The 21,107-nt window shown below is 42.1% G+C and overlaps 2 protein-coding genes across 8 annotated transcripts in view; one reads left to right on the forward strand and one right to left on the reverse strand.

Annotated features, from left to right (window-relative positions):
• The first annotated feature begins 376 nt into the window (after window positions 1-376).
• TAF1D (TATA-box binding protein associated factor, RNA polymerase I subunit D) lies at window positions 377-15,753 on the forward strand. Of its 2 annotated transcripts, XM_080361089.1 has the most exons (17): window positions 377-436; window positions 1,361-1,433; window positions 3,794-4,039; window positions 4,145-4,610; window positions 4,896-5,071; window positions 6,789-6,849; window positions 7,169-7,455; window positions 8,790-8,858; window positions 9,111-9,163; window positions 10,376-10,496; window positions 10,826-10,872; window positions 11,729-11,766; window positions 12,232-12,292; window positions 12,693-12,747; window positions 13,682-13,754; window positions 14,578-14,636; window positions 15,360-15,753. In XM_080361089.1, the coding sequence occupies exons 3-7, from the start codon at window positions 3,807-3,809 to the stop codon at window positions 7,322-7,324; spliced, it is 1,092 nt and encodes a 363-aa protein (XP_080217215.1). In that variant the 5' UTR covers window positions 377-436; window positions 1,361-1,433; window positions 3,794-3,806; the 3' UTR covers window positions 7,325-7,455; window positions 8,790-8,858; window positions 9,111-9,163; window positions 10,376-10,496; window positions 10,826-10,872; window positions 11,729-11,766; window positions 12,232-12,292; window positions 12,693-12,747; window positions 13,682-13,754; window positions 14,578-14,636; window positions 15,360-15,753. The 2 variants fall into 2 exon arrangements, with proteins under 2 accessions (XP_080217215.1, XP_080217216.1); XM_080361090.1 differs by lacking the exons at window positions 12,232-12,292; window positions 12,693-12,747.
• A 689-nt stretch (window positions 15,754-16,442) lies between these two features.
• Window positions 16,443-21,107, reverse strand: part of CEP295 (centrosomal protein 295) — a 43,329-nt gene continuing 38,664 nt past the window's right edge. For 2 of the 6 annotated variants that reach the window (XM_080358159.1, XM_080358158.1), the window contains exons 24-28: window positions 19,834-19,951; window positions 18,829-19,032; window positions 18,202-18,310; window positions 17,602-17,701; window positions 16,443-16,747 (exon numbers count right to left, since the gene is read on the reverse strand). In XM_080358159.1, the coding sequence (XP_080214285.1) occupies window positions 16,700-16,747; window positions 17,602-17,701; window positions 18,202-18,310; window positions 18,829-19,032; window positions 19,834-19,951 (579 nt within the window). In that variant the 3' untranslated portion in view covers window positions 16,443-16,699. Of the gene's footprint in view, window positions 16,748-17,601; window positions 17,702-18,201; window positions 18,311-18,828; window positions 19,033-19,833; window positions 20,951-21,107 lie in introns of those variants that run through there. The other 4 variants (XR_013923194.1, XR_013923193.1, XM_080358161.1 and 1 more) reach the window with 4 other exon arrangements.

The raw sequence follows: 21,107 nt of genomic DNA on the forward strand, positions 1-21,107 counted from the left end.
CCGCACCGCCCGAGCCTGCGAAAGCGCTGGCGGACGGTCCCTGCCCCCAGACGCGGCCGCCGCTACCGCCTGCCCGCACGTACCTTCCCCCGCCGCCCGGGCTGCGCGGCGGCACCGCCCCCCGCCTCCCGCCGGGCACCGCCCCCCCCCCCTCGCCGGGCACCGCCCCCCCCCTCCCGCCGGGCACCGCCCCCCCCCTCGCCGGGCACCCCCCGCCCCTCGCCGGGCACCGCCCCCCCCCTCCCGCCGGGCACCGCCCCCCCCCTCCCGCCGGGCACCGCCCCCCCCTCCGCCACCCTCAGCATGGCAGCACCGGACAACTCCCCAACTCCCTCCCTCCCGTCAGCCCCCGCGCCTCTCGCGAGCGCCCGGCGCTATTTAACCTCCCGGGCGGCCATTTTGCGTTCTTTGCAGCGGGGATGCGAAAGGGGAGCAGGTGAGGTTATTGCGCGCGCCATCCGCCGCCATCCGCGGCGCTGGGGCGACGGGAGCGAGGGGTGCGGGTGAGGGGGGAAGAGTCACAGAGTCACAGAGTGTCAGGGACTGGAAGGGACCTCAAAAGCTCATCCAGTCCAGTCCCCCTGCTGGAGCAGGAACACCCAGATGAGGTTACAGAGGAAGGTGTCCAGGCGGGTTTGAATGTCTCCAGAGAAGGAGACTCCACAACCTCCCTGGGCAGCCTGTTCCAGTGTCTGTCACCCTCACTGAGAAGAAGTTTATTATAAAACTTAAGTGGAACCTTTTGTGTTCCAGTTTGAACCCATTACCCCTTGTCCTGTCATTGTTTGTCACGGAGAAGAGCCTGGCTCCATCCTCGTGACACTCACCTTTTATATATTTGTAAACATTAATGAGGTCACCCCACAGTCCCCTCCAAGCTAAAGAGCCCCAGCTCCCTCAGCCTTTCCTCATAAGGGAGATGCTCCACTCCCTTCATCATCTTTGTTGCCCTGCGCTGGACTCTCCAGCAGCTCCCTGTCCATCCTGAACTGAGGGGCCCAGAACTGGGCACAATATTCCAGATGCGAGTAGCAGCGGTACCGGGTCGTGCCCGCTGGCCGGGGAGCCCGTGTGCGGGGACGGGCCCGGCCCGGCGCGGTTTCCCTGGGGAGCGGCAGTGCCGGGAGGCGCCTCTCGGGGCGGGCGGGGCGGCACCGGCCTGTGGGAGCGCACACCGGCCTGTGGGAGCTCAGTGTCCCCCGCGCCGGCCCCCGCGCTGCCGCAGCCCGGCTTGGGCGGCGTGACCGGCGCCTGGAACCTGAGGTAAATGTTGGCGAATTAAAGGGTGGCTATTTGATGAGGAGGGAAGTTTGTGTGAAATAATCAGCCAGTTACACCTTGTTTTTTTTATTTCTTGAAGAGATCTGTCTGGCCCGCGGGCTGTTAAGCACTGGGGTGCAGCAGAGGCGGGGAACGATGCTGAGCCCCGAACTGTAAGTACCTGGCACAGCCTGGAGAGCTGAGAGGGCTGATGTTGCGTGTGGTGGTGCTTGGATGTCATCCTGTTTTTGGATGTTGCGTTTGTCAGGTCTTGGGTGAACTGATGTTAGCCGTGTGGCTGCAGTTTGTCCAGGGCGTAGGTGCACGTTGCTGCTAAAAATCACCTTTCCTCGCACTGATATGTGTATTTTGATACAGCAGATCTCAATTATAGTTCTGATTTCTTTGTTTTTGGTAACAGTATGTAAGATTTGTATTTTAATCATTTGCACTTAAGAGGAACTTGTACTTCGTTATCTACTGACTGTATATTAGGGTAAAATCTGTGTTTTGTTGCTTACTCACTGTATTTGGTTAGGATACCTCGCTGTACTAACCACAAACTTGAAAAATATGTTGATGGAGCAGAACAGAATCCTTAGAAGCAGAACTTAAAGCAGACAAGAAGGATAATAAATAACTGAAGCTATAGAATTGCTGCTTAGTGTAAGCACAAATGGACTGTGCCTGCTCAGTGAGCTGCTACCATAAAGAGGTCAACTAGCAGACAAGTGATGAAGATGATAAACGACCCAAAGAGGAAGTAACAACCATCAAAGAGATTGAAAGAGTTTGTAATACCAGTGAGAGGATGCTAAAGGACAGCAGAGACCATAGAATAATCTGCCTTATGCATATGCAATTAGTTCTCAGAGCAGGCAACCAATATGATAATGATTTCTGGGAAATGTAATGAGTATGTAATATTTGTACCAATATAAACCATGTACCATCAGCTAATCAGTGGCATACCTATGGAGGGACACCCCCAGTGCTGAATAAATAAATGCTACTTTTAAAACCCTAAAATGTGGTTTTAAGAGCTCGTTACTTTGCCAGTTTCATGGTACCAGTATGGCTGCAGTTTGTCCCCGACATAGATGCAGGTTGCTACTAAAAATCGCCTTTGCTCACAGTGAATGGCAGATTGAGTCCCTATCTGCTGCTATTTTAAGTGCATTAAGATGAGTTTAATGTCTAGTGTACTTCCAAGTCTGCATTTAATGCAGGTTTGGAATGAAATATTTTCATTTTGGAAGAAATGCAAGGGGGTAGGTTCTGCCTTGAGCAGTTAGATGATACAAAAATTATCTAATTGTAGAGTGCTTAAAATTCAGCCACTGATGTATGGCTGCAGCAGACTTGTGATATTTTTATCAGTCTTTGTTTTGAGAGTAACTTGGAGGTCACTGTAGCTGGATGGATTATAGGTGTGAACTTAATATTGTGAGTAGTCGTGGCTGGTTGTGTTCTGTAGCCATTTGTCCTGGCCTGCTATTCTTAATCTTTACTGCTGATCTATATAGATGTACTGTATTTTCAGACTCGTCAATTTCATGTTGCTTATGCCATGCTTTTGGGAGGCCTTCCTGAATCCATGCAGTTATGTGTAGTCTACAACATGAAACTGTTATCCAGATAATAGCAGGTTATCTGAGGAAATCAGATGAATCTTCAGATGCTAAATGGCATGTAATAACATTAGAAATATTAATGGGTATGATGATGGGTTTGTGAAACAGTAAAAAGTACAGTGAAATTACAAAGATGCAAACTTGTGTGACTAGTAAATTATCAAGGACCAGGTAAAATAAGGCTATTAAGTAAGAAAGACCTGTTCCTCTGATGTGTATTTCAGTCCCTTTTGTGTAGACTTGGGCAGCTGAAGGGCTGGATTGGGCTGTCTTGCAGATTAGACTGAAAATTAACAATTGTTTGTGGGACTGTTTCCCATGTGGGTTGATAGCCAGTGAACAAAGGATTGATAGATGGTTAGAGCAGCAGGCTTTAATTATAGTGTAGCTAGCAAAAGAGAGGGAAGATGGCATTGCTTCTGGCAGCGACACTATTAGATTAGTTTTAAAAGGTTGCAAAGCATAGGGAAGTGGGTATCTGTGTGTGACTTAAAGCTGCAGTGTCCTTCCAAGTGTAAGAAGCTGTTGGCTTACATGTGTGCTTATACAAGGGAAAATTTATTCCTAGTTGGGAGAGAGTTAAAATATTCTGAACTCCGATCTATGAATTTCTGAACAATCTGATGCAACTCTGAAGTTAGCCTTGCTTTGAGCAGGAGTTGGACCAAAAGAGCTGTAAAAATCCCTTCTGTGCTGAACTATGCTATGAATGTCTTAAGTAGCTGCAACTTAACTGTTGCTCTGAAGGTTTATACACGTTTGCCTGTGGTTCACAGGAGAATCTATGTTAAAATGTGCTCGAGATTGTTCTTGTAAGTTTATTAAGTGGAGTGGTGGAAGGCTTGTTACCTGATTACATAGAATTTTCTTTAAAGCCTTGAATTCTCATTGATTTTTAGGGCACACTGAAGCATGACTGATACGGATGAGTCTCAGGCTTCTGGCTCCGATTACTCTGATGCCCAAGAGCCAATGTGCAGCCAGCAGAAAGAACCATATAAGGTACATGCATGTGAAACAAATACACAAATGGAGTGTTCACTTTCAAGACAGAAGAAAGCTGCTCCTAAGGGGTCTTCAGATGAGCTTAACGGTGTACGCAGACCTTCAGCTGAGGTTTTACTGGACAGCAGTGACTCAGAAATGTGAGTTTTTGTCTCAAGTTTAGAATTTTTTGTGTGAAGTACTTGTGTCATATATCATAAAAGTATACATTCCTTTGAAATTAAATATTATTTTTTCCTTTGCAGTGATCTCTCTGCTGCTGGTGGCAGTGAGTACCATCCCAAGAGCTCTATTGCACCTTCAAAGCGAAATAAGAGATCTCGGTCTTCAGGGCAACAAGCTGGATCTGTTGGAGGAGTGCCTGACAGTGAAAGCTCTTCCGATTCTTCTGTATCCCCTCCAAGTCCAGTGAAATCATTGGAATCTTCCAAGCAGCAGAAGTCAAAACTCAATTTGAAAGCCATTTTTGCCTATCACTTCAGAGGAAAGAAGTTTAAGGCTGCTGCACACCGAAAATTCAGGATTGTCTCAGGGAAGAGGAAGAAGAAGAGAAAATATGAGAGCACAGGGAAGCCTATAGGGAGGCCACCACTGACAGCCTCGCCTCTAGAGCAAAAGAGAAGGCTTCTACACAGAGGCTTTCGGTTCCCTTTTGTTGAAAAACATTATGGAAAGAAAGATCTTCCCTTAAAGATGGTTCTTGGTTATGAGGTGAGTCTTCTTTGTCTTCTTTTGTGGGATAAATGTGTTTTTTCATTCAGTCTAAAAGTAGTGAATTTAAATAGGCTATGTTGTGCTTCTACCTGGTGTCCTACAACAAAATGAGGAAATGGTTTTTACTTTTGTTGAACAGCATGCTTGATGTTGTCTGTTTAATACCTTTGAGACAAACACAGCTAAAATATGGGTATCAGTATAATACTACAATTCAGTTCATTAAATAAATCCTTTATAGTGATATTTTAAAGATCTCACCTGATGTATTTTTTTCTTTAGCAAGCAGCTATTAAGGGTTTTTTGCAGTACATTGAAGTGCTTAAATATGAAGAACATCTTAGAAAAGGTCTAAAAGCCCTTGAGGCTGGTGGAGACTTAGAAAGAGAATGTCTGGTGGTACGGAAACACAAATATTTAGATGATGAAGGCCCCATTTCTCCTATTCGGGAGACAAGGTAAGTTCATCTTTGTATTTTTAGGTGTATAAAACTTGGATTTTTTTTGTTCTTACCTAAAATATAAATGTGTGTGTATTCATGCAGGTGCATGTTTGCTGGTATGGGGATGGCACCAGCCCTGCTTTAGTCTCCAGCCCCAAACAGCACTGTGCAGGTTGCTCTGGAGAAAACCGTCTCCATCCAGCCACACCAGTGCAGTCTCTGCTGCTCTGACACTTAAAGAATTCAGGAGATAGGAGAGGAGCATGTGGGTTTGTTAGAGTTTTAGGTGTATCAAGTTCAGCTCCTATCCTGTCCTTGTAGCTGCTGTCAACACTGTGTAATCTAAATGTGAATATCTGCTTGTGAAAGTGTTGTTTATTTTGGGAACAAAGTGCTCAGCTACTTGGCATTCTGTGCTTGTAAATATGACCTGGAACTTCTTACAGAAGGAGATATTTTTAATCTGAAGACAGATCTTTCTTTCAAGTGATGATTTGCAATGTCTTATTAAAATGATGTGGTAAAAATGTTCCTGAAATGAGTTCCTCTATAGTTACCCCAGATAATGAAGTGGTGTGTTTTATGGCAAAGACTAAAGGATATTTTCCTTTTTACTATATTAAGCATTGAAGTATCATCTTTGGTCTTTCTTTATGATCATGCAGTTAACTTAGATGCAATAAAGGGATCAGCAAATCAGCAAGAATACTTAATGTTTTAAGTATACTCAGCACATTAAAATAGAAAGACTAAAAGACAGTGTAAGGTACAAAGCAGGCTTTCAGCTGCTGTTCACTTTAGTAATCACACTGCTAATTATGTGAGTAGAAGTATTAGGGTGAGCATGTAAAATGAGTAACATTAGTTTGCTCTCTTACAAAAGACGAGAAGAAACAAAGTTCTGTAGAATAAATGCAAGTCAGCTTATGCAAACATTGGATTCTTTATATGAAATGAGTACTGAAGACTTGTAGGTTTTAGAACCAGCCCTTCCTGTGCCATTCACTGAATAAAATGGTTTAATCTGCTTTGAGGGAATCCTTTCTATCTTAAACCTGTAGGTGACAGTAGAACTGGATTTCATACTTGTGTTCCATGACAGTACAGAGATAATATTTGTCAGTTCTAATACCAGGAGGATGGCTATGTGTTCCTGCTAGCTAATGCCTGTCCTCGGATTTTCTTGATCGTATTCTGCTGGGTTTCTGGCTTACTGACTCTCTAGGTTGTTTGCTGGTGTAATCACAAATATCTCAATACTACTATTGATGTCTGATATGGAATGTTTGTTCTGCTGCTAAGCACTGCTTCTGTCTTGCCAGTATTGCTACTTAGGATGCAGTTCTGGATTCAGAAACTACAATTTGAGAACAACCTTATGCAGAAGTAGTATTATCTTACGCCTACCCTGTTTCCCTGAAAATAAGACAGGGCCTTATTAATTTTCGCTCCAAAACGTGCTTACTTTTTTACATGCATAGCTGCCTGGGCAGTATTTAAATTGACTTTTTAATGAACTGTAACTAGGACTTATTTTTGGTTTAGGGCTTATATTTCGAGCATCCTCAAAAATCCTGAAAAATCATGCTAGGGCTTTTTTTGGGGGAAACGAGGTACAAGCTGTAGCACTTCCTTACACATTAAGAGAAACCAGGGGCTGTGGTAGGGCAATAATTTGCGTGTTTTGGGCTACTATAAAAATAGGAACTTGATTTGAATGTTTATATTTCAGTGATGATGGTGATGACAGCTTGAATTCTCATAATCAAGATGACCTTGATGCCAGAGTAGTGGTGAGTAAATATTCCTTAACTTCAGAAACTCTCTAACCTTCTTTCTCTTCGGAGGTTTAAGAATTTGTAGGTAATGTTTTGAGTACTTAATTCTTGAGCTTAGATGCAGAGTTAACTGTGTCGTACCTGTGAATCCTGATCTGTAATGCAGAAGGAAGTTGTTTTGAGAGTCTGCGCTCTCTTTGAAGTAGTGCTGGAATGTGTAGGAATTCTGGAGTTCTCTGAAGAGTTCTTAAGTTTGCGAAGTTACTTCCAAAATCTTACCTGTTAAGTGTCTCAAAACTAGACTTGTGAGTACTTCTGTCTTCCATTTTCTTAGGAGAACAGCTCTTTCATTATAAGCAGTAAAATTCCAAGTAAGAAAAAATCAAAGCCAGAAACAAAACGTGCAAAATCACCTAAAGTGATTGAAGTAGAGGAGGAAGACAACTGTGCTGCTGCAACCTCTGGGCTTCTGCAAGGGTCACCCCAGTGAACAGAAAACGAAGCAATGAAGTGGCAGTGGTCACTCTTCAGTTACCTTTTCATGGCCTGCTTGGTTTAAAGCATTGTTCCTAAGCCAGTGTTGAGCTATCAACCAAGGAACCTAGTCAGGTTTGGTTTAAGGTGAGTGTATTGGGCTTGTGTCCGAGATGGTTACAAAACCAGTATAATTTGTCTTTTTGCTAACCTTCTAAGTGTCTTCTTTGTTGTCCTGTATCAAGTGCATAATATCCTTGATCCAGTGGCTGATAAACCTGCTGAAACGCTGACTTCTGCAACTTGACTAGTGTTAACCAGTGGATCATGGAATTTGTGTAATTAAAAATAGGAAAACAACTTCTGAAGATTGTAACATAGCAGTAGCACAGTATAGGAAAACGTATGCATTTGTGTATGTACATATATATGCTCGTGTTACAAAGGACAATTTGGATGCTTTTCTTTCATAGCTGACTTTTGTAAGTGGCACTTGATTATTTTTCTGTGTCTTAAGGAAATGCAGGTTAAAGTTTGAAATATTTTGAGACCTAAGGGTTGAAGACACAATGCAAATCAAGTGCCAACAGTAAAAATTCAAAAGTGCTTAGTCAACTTGGGCAGAAGTCTATTGCAAAATATGGTTAATGTATTTAAATGATGATAAAAATCAGTTTGTGTGATTGAGGTTGAGTATTCCATGTGGAATAACTTTTCTGGAAATTAATTCTCTGCTCCAGAATCTAATACAATGATCTGAAGTTATAAGTTATCTTAAAAAATAACTCCAGCAGCATAGTGAATCTTGGATTAAAAGATTGTTTTTCCCTTCTTGCCCTCCTCTGTCCAGAATGGTTTCTCATATGAACATGACTAAGCAGAAGATCAAAGCTCTTTATGATGACATTACTTAACAAGCATTGCCCCAATTGCAAGCATCTTTTCTCAGGGATGCTTTAGACAGTTGGAAACACGACTAGTGAATGTTTAGAAGTGGTCTGAATACAGCTAACTCCTAGATCACTAGGCTGTCTTGGTAGCAGTAGAAATAAAAAATAGTTTTAAAAGTTTACTTGTCAGTCAACAATATTGAAAAAATGAAGGGTGATCTGCCTCACTCAAATGCTCTTAATAACCAAATGGCTGTCAGCAACAAACTAACAGCTGTTCAGCAGGTAAAAGTAGTCTGGGCCAAACAGTGATGTTGTCAGAAAAAGACTTTATATCTACTGGTTTCATTTCCTTCAAAATGTAGTTGACAGTCTGAGGAGATATACAGTGAGTCCTCAGTACAATGAGAGCGGGTCAAGCAGCATTTCTTATATGGTTGAATTAAAGTCACAAGTCCTTGTAAAGGAAGTTTGAGGTTTCCCAGTTGCAACTTGGTAGCTAGGGGGTAAAACTGCAAAAATTACTCTGCGGTAGTTGAAGATCACATTGAGTGTTGGTCCAAAATTAATGGCTAAACGTGATTCTTGCAGGCATGTACCTGAGAAATACTCCATGGCTTGAAAGACTCATCCTGGACCGAGGAGCGTGGTTCTTGCTTGGTAAGGCATAGCGAAGTGGTTCCTGGAGTCCTGCTCATTCTGCAGTTCATGTGATGAATTTTTCTGTTCAACTGCTGAGTGACTCAGAAATGAACTAAATTTCAATTCTGATTAGAACTGGATAAATTAATATGAAAATCAAGCTTATTACAACCGCTAAATTGATTGCTGAGACCTAGCTTTTGACTTAAGAAATCTTGAATTATTTGATCGTATCTGATAGTTCTTATCACTTTGTTTTTTTCCTTCTAGTTTGTTGCCTTTGGAAGATGAAATACTACTGCTCTGTTCTCTTGGTGTGCAAGGTAAGCTGTTAGTTGGTTTGCAGTTCCTATTTTCTTCAGGTAGCTTTTATACTTTGTTTCACTCAACATTTTGGAAAAACTGTATTCCATAGTTCAAACGTGAATACATAAGTGTTCCATAGCTGCGCAACTTTGTGTGAAAGCTTCCAAAGTATGGAGTTCAGTGCAACATCTCTTCTGTCAGTCTGAGCAAAATGGGAGCCTGGAGCCTCTGCTTGAATGAAAACCCAAACTTTTGAGTTCTTGAATACTTGTCTGTTAAATGCAGTTTTTGTTAGAAGTTGTGTATAGAAGTACATTGGTTTTACCTGATGTTGAATGCTGCAGGGCAACTTAATCTTACCTGAGTGGTTTGGACGCTACCTGGGACCTTCGCTGCTGTGCCTTTCTGTACTGGGCTGTATCATTCAGCTGCAGCTTCTGATCGCTTCCCAGTGGTAAAATTTCATCTTAATGCATGTCCCATGCAAGAACAGGGGGGACAGCACAAAAAAGCCAATAGTCTTTCACAAATATATTGATAAAGCTGTGAAACTTACTGCAGGATGTTACTGAGTTCACATGGCTTCAGGAGAGACTAGGAAATAGAGTGGAAGAAAAGGCCATGTGAGATCACTGCATAGGAAAACAGCTTGAACATGGGCAGCCCTGAGCTAAAGCTGGGCAGTAAGGAAAACCTCATGAGAACATACTTAAGAGGCACTTTCTCTGGCCATTGCTACAGTAAGGGCACTGGACTAGAAAACATCAGTTTGACATAGCATAAATTGTTCTTATGTCAGCATGATACTGGGTTTTCTGCCAGCTACCTTGGTCAAAACCATACCTCTCTCTAAAAATAGAAAAGAAAGTGACAGTTATTATTGTAGGTATGTAGGAGACTGAGAAATAACTTGATTTTTTTTTTTTTGGTACTGTTAAAAAGCTGTTTCAGAAATAGTAAAAAGATAAAAGTTGATGCAGCCAGTCTGTTCCAGCACGTGTTCAGTTTTTGTCTGTTGCTGTAGACAAAAACCTGGAACCTAGTGCTTAGAAAAAACCCTTCTTTCGCAACCCACAGCTGATGAACGTATTAGTTGTGTTACATATATGAAGGGACAATATCTGCATATATTCAAACAGCAATTCCTTTAAATCCTGATGAATCTAGGGGATGAATTTCATGTTTGTGATTTGCAGAAGTGTAGTTCAGTTATGTCGATCTCTTTCCAGGCTCTGCAGCCCTAAGCAGCTGCAACTTTTTTGGAGTGCTTGAATTCTTACAGCTGTTTGCTGGCCTGATGTACAACTCTAGTACTTTGGTGGACTATAGTGGAATGTGTTGGTGAAAAAGGTAAGCTTTGTGTGTAAGAATATTAGATTTCTTCAATTACTGTTTCCACAGCAGATAATCAGACTAATTTGTGCACTGTCTGGTGTCTGCACCCAGCAGTGTCTCCCTGATGGAGTGTTCAAAAAGCAGTGCTACAGTATTTCAGCAGCTGACATCGTTGGTTTTCATGCAGATGTGCTGGTTAAACTTGGTATTTCTGTTGGAACAAGTAGATTGAAGGTTTCTTATTGCAAAGCTTGTCAAGTCCAACACGGAAGAACTGTTGAACTGTTATGAGATAAAAGTACAGTTAAAGCAATGGCCTTGTTCTAAAACATTTCTTCTTAAAGGGCATTCCTGTGATGTCTGGAACATGGTGGAAAGCCTCTACTTAAGGGTAAGTACTGAGGAAATAGTAGTTCTTTCCTACGTGGAGGTAGTTGGATGAGCATCATAAAAGCTAAAGTCTTAGCTTTTTGGTTGCCTTTTTACAAAGAAGCAATATTTTATTTTGAAATACAAATCCAAGTACCAGATGGCAGCTGGCAACATGTTTCTTTTGAAGTTAACTGGCTAGGCTTCAAAACCAGAAGCTATTCTACAGACATTGTCAAGAGCTAATTGTTATGCCTCGTTATTCAGCAAATAGACACAACTCACTGTGTGTCTGAATTGAAGAACGTGGCTAGAAGAGTAACAGGTTCTGCTTTCCTCGCTGTAAAGTTAATTGCAGTGGTGACAATGAGACCTGTAACAAGTTGACTTAGTGGAAAAATGATGCAAACATAGTTCAAAATGTAGCTACTGTAAAATCTCAAGGATTCATTCTGCCTCCTGCCTCCTAGAGGAACTAGAATTGGCAGGTAAAGACATGCAGTGCTGCATTCTTGTAGGTGGTTTATTAGAGCATATTTGTAAGGTGTCTTAAAATTGTGCATCATGTGGGTTTTCTTTACATCACAACACCAGCTGACTGTTGGGTAACTCCCTTAGTTGTACATTCTGTGCCATGGTGCTCCAGTTGCTTAAAATTGCAGGTGGATTTTGTTGATATGGTAGTGTGGGCCATGGCTCAAAAACAAACAAACAAAAAAGAAACCAACACGTTGTTGTGCCATTAGAATTCAGACAGCATAACTGGGCTACAGTCTGCCTGCTTTGAGTATAAAAGTACCAAAGTCATGGTAAAAATTACTACACTGCTGAAATAACTTGGAACTATTACTCAGTTGCAACAATTTCCTTCTTTTTAGGGAGCCTACGTGATGGTCCAGTCTGAACTAGCATCATGGTAAGTTAGTGTGACATTGTTCTTTTGCCCTCGCCTGTTGCAGGTTAGCTCTCTGTCTTTAACCTGCTGAGCTGCTTATATTGCTGAGTTTCTTACTGAGAAGATGCAGCGTTGCTTTAGAAAACAGGAAAGCTTGTCTTCCTCCCAGCTTGAGAATACTGTGAGAAAATTGTTGTGATGATTGGCAATATGTTCAACTGCTCTGAACAGAGTGAGTGAGAATGGCCTTTCTGAACAAATCCGAGTGTTCTTTTCATGTCGCTTTATTCTGAGCATCTTAACAAGCAGCGTTTTGTGTCAGTGAGCAAAGATCATGACTCTGTAAAGAAAAGCCTCTCTCAGGGAGAAAGGCTGTCAGGAATGCCTGTGGTGGTTAGAAATCACCTAAGTGCCAAGTACTGCTCTAGGTTCTGATGGTTTGTGTGCACATACGTGTCAGTATGTAACCTTAGCTTGTATTTTCAGGTGGAGTGTGATGAGGAGAAATACAGAATATCATTTCGCAGAAATCTGAGGCCTCTTCTAGGTTAGTATGACCTCTGAGGTTCTGCACGTTCCTTAATCACAGGGGGTTAAAACTGTTGCTCACATGGAGTTCCACTAATGTGGGGAAGATAAAATATAACTTACCTTCTTCCTGCCACCAAATGTCTTGAAACAAATGTACAAAGTGGTTTTTTGAGATACCTTTCCAGTCTGCTTAATTTTTATCTGTCATGTTAATTTATAGTAGCAGGAGTGTTGAGGTCTATCCCGATAGGATCTCTTCCGTAGGTTCGTGTCGTTGGAAACGCCTCACAGAATAAACTTGTGGTTTCGCTTTACCCATTGAACTACCTGTTAGCTCTGTGGGATAAAACTGCAAGACAAATCTCTGCAGATGTAGCATCCTAGGAACGGCAATAATGCTTTATGTTTTCCTTTAGGTACTGACTTGTGCTTTTGACACAAATGAAAAAGTGATTCAAGTGGAAAAGCTTGGTAAGAGTCAAGAGATGGTGTGTTTTGGGACTTGAGGTGTAACCAAAATTTTGGGTTACATGGGCTGAACCTACTCTTTAGCCAGGTTTTTGTGTAGGTACTCGATGACTAACATGGTTTATTGTGGTTTGAGTTTTCTGGATGGCTTGAAACAATCTATTCCCCCTTTGATCACGAAGGAGTGATTGTTTATTTCCTGTTTTGGTGGCTGTAGGAAAGAATAGGCAGCACTATCTGACCTACTCTGTCTGAACTTGAAGCGACTTTGTAAACATGCTGCATTTTTGTTCTGTGTTAAGTAGATGTTTGGTATTTTCATACTGAAGAGCAATATTGGGTTTTATGTCTGAAAGTTCCTGAGTATAAAGTGTTATCTCCGAGCAGCTCGGCCAATTTACTACTATAGCATTAAAATATTTGGCTTCTGTTGTATAGAATGCAGAGTTTAAAATAAAACAAGCAAAATATTCTCAAAGTATAAATCCTTCATGGCAGGAATACATACACACTTAAAAGAATTCTGAAGCTTCTCTTTCTTTTAGGTGAAATTCATGGAGATTGTTTTCTTTTAGTTGCATGGCAGTTTTTGTGAAAGGAAGAGTATATCAGCTCAGCTTATCGCTAGACACCTAACTGCTGCACACAGAAAGCTTGCGCGTTAAGATGAGTGATTGCAGCTGTTGCACTGAATGGTATCTGCACCCAGCAGCATTCTCCTGCTGGGGTGTTCAAAAACCAGTGCTACAGGAGTTCAGCATGTGGCATCGTTGGTTTTCATTCTGCTGTGTCTGTTAAACCTGGTATTGTTGCTGAAACAGTCTCTGTCCCTTTTCAGGGATCTGGGTGTACTTGCTTTCTCTTTCCATGTTCAGTGTGAGAACTGGATACTGTCGACTAGGCAAGTGCATTCAGTTTCTTTTTATTTTCTAAACAGGTGCTAAAGCACAGAACAATGTGACTTGTGCTGTGTTAAAAGGATGAGCTGTGGAAGATAACCTGTCTGACAGGTGAGTATGGAGTTACTTCTCAGTTCACAAGGTTTCCTTGCAACCATGTGTTAACTTGGTATGACTGTAGAACATTGAAACCCCTCAGTCAGTGTGGAAATAGTCATCTGGTAGCAGAGACTGCAGGGCAGTGATTACCCAGTATCTGAGCAGGTTGTGTATCTGTGAGCCATTCTTGTGTGTATAAATACTTGAAATGGATGTCACAGTTGTGCAGCAATTTGTAGCACTAGTTTCTGAATGAGACTGCTCTGGGTCGTGAGGAACTGTTCTGCACTTGGAGCTTTTAACAGATTTTAGGCTTGTTGGTGTACACAGCTTGGCAGGATTGATTGGTCCTTAACAAGAAAGGAGAACCTGAATATCAGTTTAAGCTGGTGGTAGCAGCAGCGAGAGCCGAGTACCTGGTCATTACCAAGGCTGCTGGGATGTTGCTGTTTCTGGTGAGCTGTGGACATGACCGTAAAGCAAGTAAGTCCAGCAGACTCTTCCATTGCCACATGATGTGGCACAAAGTCTGCTGGGAATAAAGCTTTAGTGTGGGTCAGACACAGTGCTCCCTCCTGCTGCTTCGATGACAGCAGGTTCCTGCTGAGGTGTAGGTGTGTGGCTGTGTCCTTGCACTTCAGATGCTGAGGAATAAAAGTTCTAGCCAGAACCTTTGTAACTTGGACTCCAGAAGCTGCTGTGGAAAGGATGGATGATTGATGGTTGTCACACACAGAAGCAAAAAGAGGAGAGAAAAGGCTGCTCCCTGCAATTTACGTCCAACTTTGTTGTTAACACTTTGCTTACACTAACCTAATCTGCCTTTAACCCATAGCTGCAGCATGTCAGAGGGCTGAGGAACACCATCTGAGTGCCACCAGAGTGAGTCTGAAGGTAAGAGTGCTCAGCAAAACTGCTGATACTGAAACTCCAGGTCACTTCAAAGAGAGTTTGCATGGCTGAAAAACCAGCAGCTCTTAACGCGGTGACCGCATATTAAAATCCTCTGCAGGATGCCGTGGACGCTTGGTGTGTGCTATGGTCTATTTATGAGGATATAAACCTTCCCTAGTGAGGCCTCTTGGGCTGAAAAAGGATGTGTATCTACTGCCATAGGTCCTTTGAGATGCTGATGTAGGGAAGAGGCTGCTCAGTTCCATTCTGAAACCAGCTGACTTTCACAGCATGTGAAATTGGAGAGCAGGTTAACACAGTTGTGACACCAGCAGTCCTGTGACTTAATTGCTGCTTCCTCTTCCCTTGGCAATATGATGCACCCTAGAGCTGAATGAAGGTCTGACAGTGGATAATCCTGAACAACTGGGGGAGGGAGCAGTGCAGGGTGGGAACACAACAGGCACAGTGAGTAGCGATAGGAAACAGAAAATAATGGTATGTGGGGAGCTGGCATTGAGATGATGCTTCTGCCTCTTAACATTGTAGAAAGGGGGTATGGATGTGTTCCCCATGTCGTGCTTCAGACTAGAGGAAGCCTTGTTAAGTGAAGAATCCAGTGTGTGGAAGACAAAGTTCAAATAGCTGTGGGTTTTTGGGTGGTGCTTTGTGTTGTGTTGTTTTTTTTTTTGAGTGGAAGTGCTGATGTTTATTCTCTCGCAGGTCCTGGTGAGGTTGCTGTGAGTGCTGCAAAAGAAGAACTAGAGAGCTCTTTCAAACACAACCTTATCTAGACTGTTTCTTGCAATAATCTAGAATTAAGTGTGTCATTCCAACTTCCCTCACTGCTCTATAAGATGAAATAGTGGATGGTATTTGGAAGCCAGTTCAGAAGCACAGGGAGCCTTTGCCCTCCTGGAAGGGATGGAGACTTCGCTGCCTGCTTGGTGTTGCATAAAAGCTAACAAAGCTGAGTTGTGTCAAGTTGTGATTTGACTAGAACAGGCTTTATCAGCTGTTCTCCTTCACTTCTCTGTCACTGAACTCCACTGTACTAAAGCTCTGGTGAGGTATTTACTCTGTACAGAATGTCAGTATTTAAATAAAACTGTCTGAAAGCTGCAGCCTGGGGTAATTTCCTGTTCTACTGTACGCAGCAAAAGGAGAGGTGAGTAAATCACAGCTTGCTGGTAGCAAAGTGGAGGTTCAGTCTGATCATAGTATGAGAACAGGCATATTCAGTCACACATTCAGCCCTTGGAGAACCTTGAGAATAAATATGAGACTACAGATACTATACCCTTCATCTTGCATTGCAAAAAGCCTCCACCTCATCCAGGTGCGTGGTATGACAAGGTGGTTTTGGCTTATGCTACTAGGGGGAAACAAATGGCTTTTGCTACTGTAGCACATGCAACTGCACCATGGAATATAAAAATAATCAGTGAAAGCAACCCTAAATTGAGGAGACTTTCTCTGCTGCATTTTGAACAGGACCAGCCTTAATGAAATTGCCCTGCTATTCCACCTACCCATCACTACCTTGAACTTTGTTGCAAAAGTTGCTTTGAAATTGCCCTGTTATGATATAATTTGCTCTGAATTGGAGCTGAGGAAGCTGGGACAGAAGAAACACATTTGGAAGTGGTAGCAGTGTAAGGTTTTTATTCTCTTCCTGTCTTTAGGTGCTTAACTATGTGCCTCTTGGCTGCAGGAGTTCACTTCCTAAAACCTTAAATCACATCATGCAAAGGACAGGTTAGAATTTGCACAAGAAATTAATGTCTTATACTCTGAGGATTCAAGTATTTCAAAAAACTTTATTTGAAAATGTTTAATACAGGTATGTTACAAGAGATTGTATGATCTCCCTTTCAAACATCCAACACACGTAAGTAAAGGCTTTTCACAATTAAAACTGGTTAATCTGCTTTTGCAGGAGTTCAGTAAAACAAGGTACTACAGATTGTTCACTTACAGCTCCCCAATTCACTTAATGAAGTCTGCATTACTCCTGGGATTGTAAAATACACAAGTGTTCCTTGTTTCTCCAAGTCTGCCACTCACGGTGCTTTCCAAGTCTTCTTGGCTCTTAGTTTTTCCAGCATTTTCTGCAAATCAAACAAACCATGAGATCACAGTAGTCTAGCTTAAGTGACTGCAAAAAGTGTAGTAAGGTGGATACACCTGAGGTACTACTCATATTTAGGCTAAACATCAGTAAGAGTGGAAGTACCGCTCCAAAACCCACACCGGTTTCACAGGGGAGGTGTGCTTTTTTTCACTTCTTTTTATACTGTTCTACACATTCCATAAGTAACAGAAAATAAGAGCAATTTATTCCACCACAACCACATTCAGGTGGTCACTGCTAAAGGCAGGAGTTGAGCCTGGAGCCTCTCAGAGCAGCCTCAACCTGTCGGGTTTATAAAGTATATAATTCCTCCTGGTTGAGGGCCAGCAAGGGGACAGGGACAATTACCAACCCGAGTCCTCTTGTTCTAGACCAACTGCAGGCAAACGCAGATGGAATTTTTGCAGCTTTTAAGTTGAGGAGCGCTCAGCAAGGCACAATCTTGTGTTACTTACAGTAGCAACAAAGCCAGAAAACAAGAGACTACCTTAATGGAAATTCAGTCAAGCTGGGACTAATAAAACCCCCACCCTTCTTTGGCCCAGTTGACTTTCTAGCAGCTGGAGTCCCTCAAAGGCTTTTTGCTCAACTCAAAGTCACCAGAAACATTCAGCCTGACATAGATGCTTTTTAGAGACAATTCCAGCCCAGTCATAGTGCTGACAAGGAAATGAAGTGGGATATGTGCCAGGAGCACCATTTGAAATCCAGACTGGTTTGATGGGCTCTTTCAGTTGCACGCATACCACAGAACTATGTCTTAATTACTTTGATTAGAAGCTCTGAAGTCATGAGAACTAACCAGATAAGATGACACTAGTACACGATTACCTTTTGAAACTCTTTTGCCTTTTCTCTGTTTTTAGCATAAGTTTCTTGCCTTGTTCTTTCTTCCTTTCTGATTTTTACTTCCGCAAGTTGATTACAAAGTCTGTCAAAACAGTGGGAAAAAAAGTGTCTATTGTCAGGAAGTGAAGTGGCAAAGCAGAAATCAGTTAATAGGCTTAAAGGTTTATACTGTCTCAATTGTTAGAAATTTAAAAAAATAAAATGGACTCGGGTCTTTAGTAATCTAGAATCACTTAAAATTCTTCTTTGGCTGCCTGTATCTAACAAACACCCTGCTTAGGAGTTGTATTTGCGTGTTATCATTAAGCATCCATATACAATTCTGAACTTTGTTTCACCTTCAGTATAATTTCACACGTGAGCGGACAGCAGGAGCTGAGCAGACAGCAGGAGCTGAGCAGGCTGCGGCCCTGGCTCTCACTGCCAGCGCGGGGACAACTTCCAGCAGGTTCCTGGGTCAAACACAACATCCCCGGTCCCAACCCGCTGGTGCTGCTCTGACTGACCAGCAGCTTTCACAGGACAGCTGGACTACTTCTGGTTTTTCAATCTAACCTTCTCCCGCTTGTGTTCATGCAATACCTTGAAGTACGCTGATGCATTTCAGTTTCTCCAGCTCGCCTGTCTTCTGGAGAAGACACCTTCACTTCTCCTACTTTCTTCAACTGATTGGCAACTGCACCTTTTTTTCCTTTGAAAAAAAAAAATCCAAAGCGTAGCTTAAATCTCTGGTTCAGCGAACTCAAAAGTATGAGAGGTTTCAAAGATCTTTAAATGGCCCTACAAAAAAACAGGCTAACAGAACAGACACACGGGAGATGACACCTTGTGTTGAAATAGATCTTCAGTCTCACTCATTAGGCTGTTGCCAGTCGCGGTTCTCAACAGCCAACGTCCAGCTCCACGTTAACACAGAGAAGCAGCAGTTCACTGAATATGGTTGTTCTTTATCAAAGAACTATTGTTCGCAAAGAAATGATCTATGGCCACAAACATGTAGGCAGACTGTGAAAATAGGTCTCATAAAGGGCCTTTACAACAAGAGGTGGCCAGACAGTGGCAGAAAAAAAGCTCCCTGCATTCCTAAGAAAACAAATTAAATATTTGTCTGCAACAGCAAAGATGCAACAAATGTGAAATGTATTCTTCAATAGAACACAGCAGCTGAAAGGATACCTAATGTTACACCTTGTCCCCAGATAAACCTACCAGAGGCAGGAATCGATTCCTTTCGCTTGCTTAACTTCTCAGACTTTCCTCTTTGAAACTGTCTGGCTTCTGGCTTCGTATTTTGTCTGTCTTTATTTTTTATTTCTTCTACTCTTTTCAGAGATTTCTGGAGGAAGTTCTTCTTTCTTTTTAAAAATGATTCTTGCAAACTTCCTGGTGTGGACACAAACTCCAGCAGCATCGCTGTGAAAGAAAAAGTCAGGTCTGAACGTCTCTCACTTACTAGAGTTGATATTGCTCATGGAAAGTCATGCATTTCAATGCATCTCTCCTAAAATGCTGAGCTGGACTACTTTTGTGAATCACACAAGGGAAATGACATTAGGAATGATGAGTAATCTTGTAAAACAAGCAGCAATTCAGACCTGTGGAATCTAATAACTGCAAGCAGGTCTGCCAAGGCAAATCCTGTGATAAACACTGCACTGAAAGCATCTTGATGCCTCAAAATGTATTAAAGACCTGAGAAGTCCCTAACATGGTTAAATTCTGTCAATTCCTGTCTTTTGCGTTACTGCTGTTCATTTCGGACAAAAAAACCCACTTTGCTGATGTTCCACACTACCATCAGAATAGGAAAAATACATTCTTTCGCTATAAAGCTTGGCGACAGACAGGAAAACAAACCAACCAACCAACTCAAAACACATGGGGCATAAACTACATGACAATAAATCACAAAACACTACAGAATTTTTCAAAATTAAATAGATACAACACAATAAAACCAGTAAAAGTTATAAAGCCTCATTGGAGACAGCCTGGCATAGGAAGAGCCAAGTCAAGACTTCCTTGTCAATAAGACACATTTTAAGCCTGGGCCAAATGATCTCCAAACCAGGCCTGAAGAGGAAGATGCACTTGCCTAAGGAAAAGCAGCTCTATGTTTTCCAAAGGAGAAGTGTATTTTATTGATTATTTTAATACTGTAAATAAAGACCTCCTCTATCTCAACTTCAGTTTATTGAAGTCACATATAATTACCTGCCGTCTGATGTGATGGAAAGTGACTGTCATTGGGACTCTGGGCTTTGGAAGAACCATCAGGACTTGCAAACACCGAATAATCCACATCTGGAGCTAGCGGGAAAAATTCTCTCTCCTGTTTCAAAAATCATCAGTGATTGCAAACAAAACATGCCACAAATTTGCACAAAGCGATAGTACAGTGCCACTAGCGTAGACTAGATTCAAATAAAAGATGCAAGAAACACATCAGAAAATGATCTGCATAGTAAGTGTTAAAAAGCTGCTTTCTAAAAAACATTTTAAAACTTAAAATAAATAAATAAAAAAATCCATTAAAGACCCTTTACCCACCAGATCCCGATTTGTTCTTAGTTCAGGGCTGCCTAATTTAATCTCAACCAATCTGATTTTCTATCTCTCCCCCATCACTCTCCTCCCTGTTCTCGGGGAAGGCAGCACCCACCGCAGAAGCACGTCCAGCCACCAACCTCCACCCTGCCCACGTTTCCATTGCTTTATAAAGACCCAACTTCAGGCACTTTTTCAACCTTCTCGAGATGCCTCCTGCAACTGAAACATGATTTCACCTAAAGTATTAATCTAACACACATTACTTGGTTTTACTTCATTGCTTCTGTACCAAAACTATTCTCTCATTACAAACTAGTCCCTCTATAATTTATGGCCTTTGCTTTATAGAATCATAAACAGTTTGGGTTGGAAGGACCTTCAAAGCTCTTTTAGTCCAACCCCCTGCCATGAGCAGGGACATCTTCATCCGGATCAGGTTGCTCAGAGCCCCGTCCAGCCTGGCCTGGAATGCTTCTGGAGAAAGGTTGCTTTATGTAAGCACACAGCAAAAAGCAGACCATAGACAAGTGAAGTACAGCAGAACAACAAGCTGATCATACTTTCCTCATAAAACAAGAACTGCTATGTGGACCTGGTGTAGCTCCATCCGCCAGGCAGGGGATTTTTTTCCTTTCCTCGCCTGTTTAGTTTGTAGCCTTTGTTTTCTCCTACCTACCCTCTTCCTTCACGTTTTCAATGTAATGGGACACAACTTAAGTCTTGAAGACAGTGGCAAGATGTTTCTGTTTCTCAGTAGAAGTCTTCCCAAACTCTGCTTGCTCTGATATGACAAGGTAGTGATGTTAAGGAATAGCCTTAACTTAAATTAGTTCCATTATATCTGTCCACAAAACTTAACAGCAAAACTAGATGATCCAGTGACTCACTAAGTTCAGGCAACCCTCACATTCTCTCATTTTGCAACAGTGGATTAACTG

Source organism: Nesoenas mayeri, assembly GCF_963082525.1.
Source record: "Nesoenas mayeri genome assembly, chromosome: 1".
NCBI classification, from domain to species: Eukaryota; Metazoa; Chordata; class Aves; order Columbiformes; family Columbidae; genus Nesoenas; species Nesoenas mayeri.

What these genes read in the sequence shown, in the direction of transcription:
- TAF1D (XM_080361089.1), top strand. Translation starts at nt 3,807, where the DNA reads ATGACTGATACGGATGAGTCTCAGGCTTCTGGCTCCGATTACTCTGAT. An exon ending in AGATGGTTCTTGGTTATGAG is followed by an intron (nt 4,611 to 4,895) that starts GTGAGTCTTCTT and finishes TTTTTTCTTTAG; the next exon opens with CAAGCAGCTATTAAGGGTTT. An exon ending in TCTCCTATTCGGGAGACAAG is followed by an intron (nt 5,072 to 6,788) that starts GTAAGTTCATCT and finishes TTTATATTTCAG; the next exon opens with TGATGATGGTGATGACAGCT.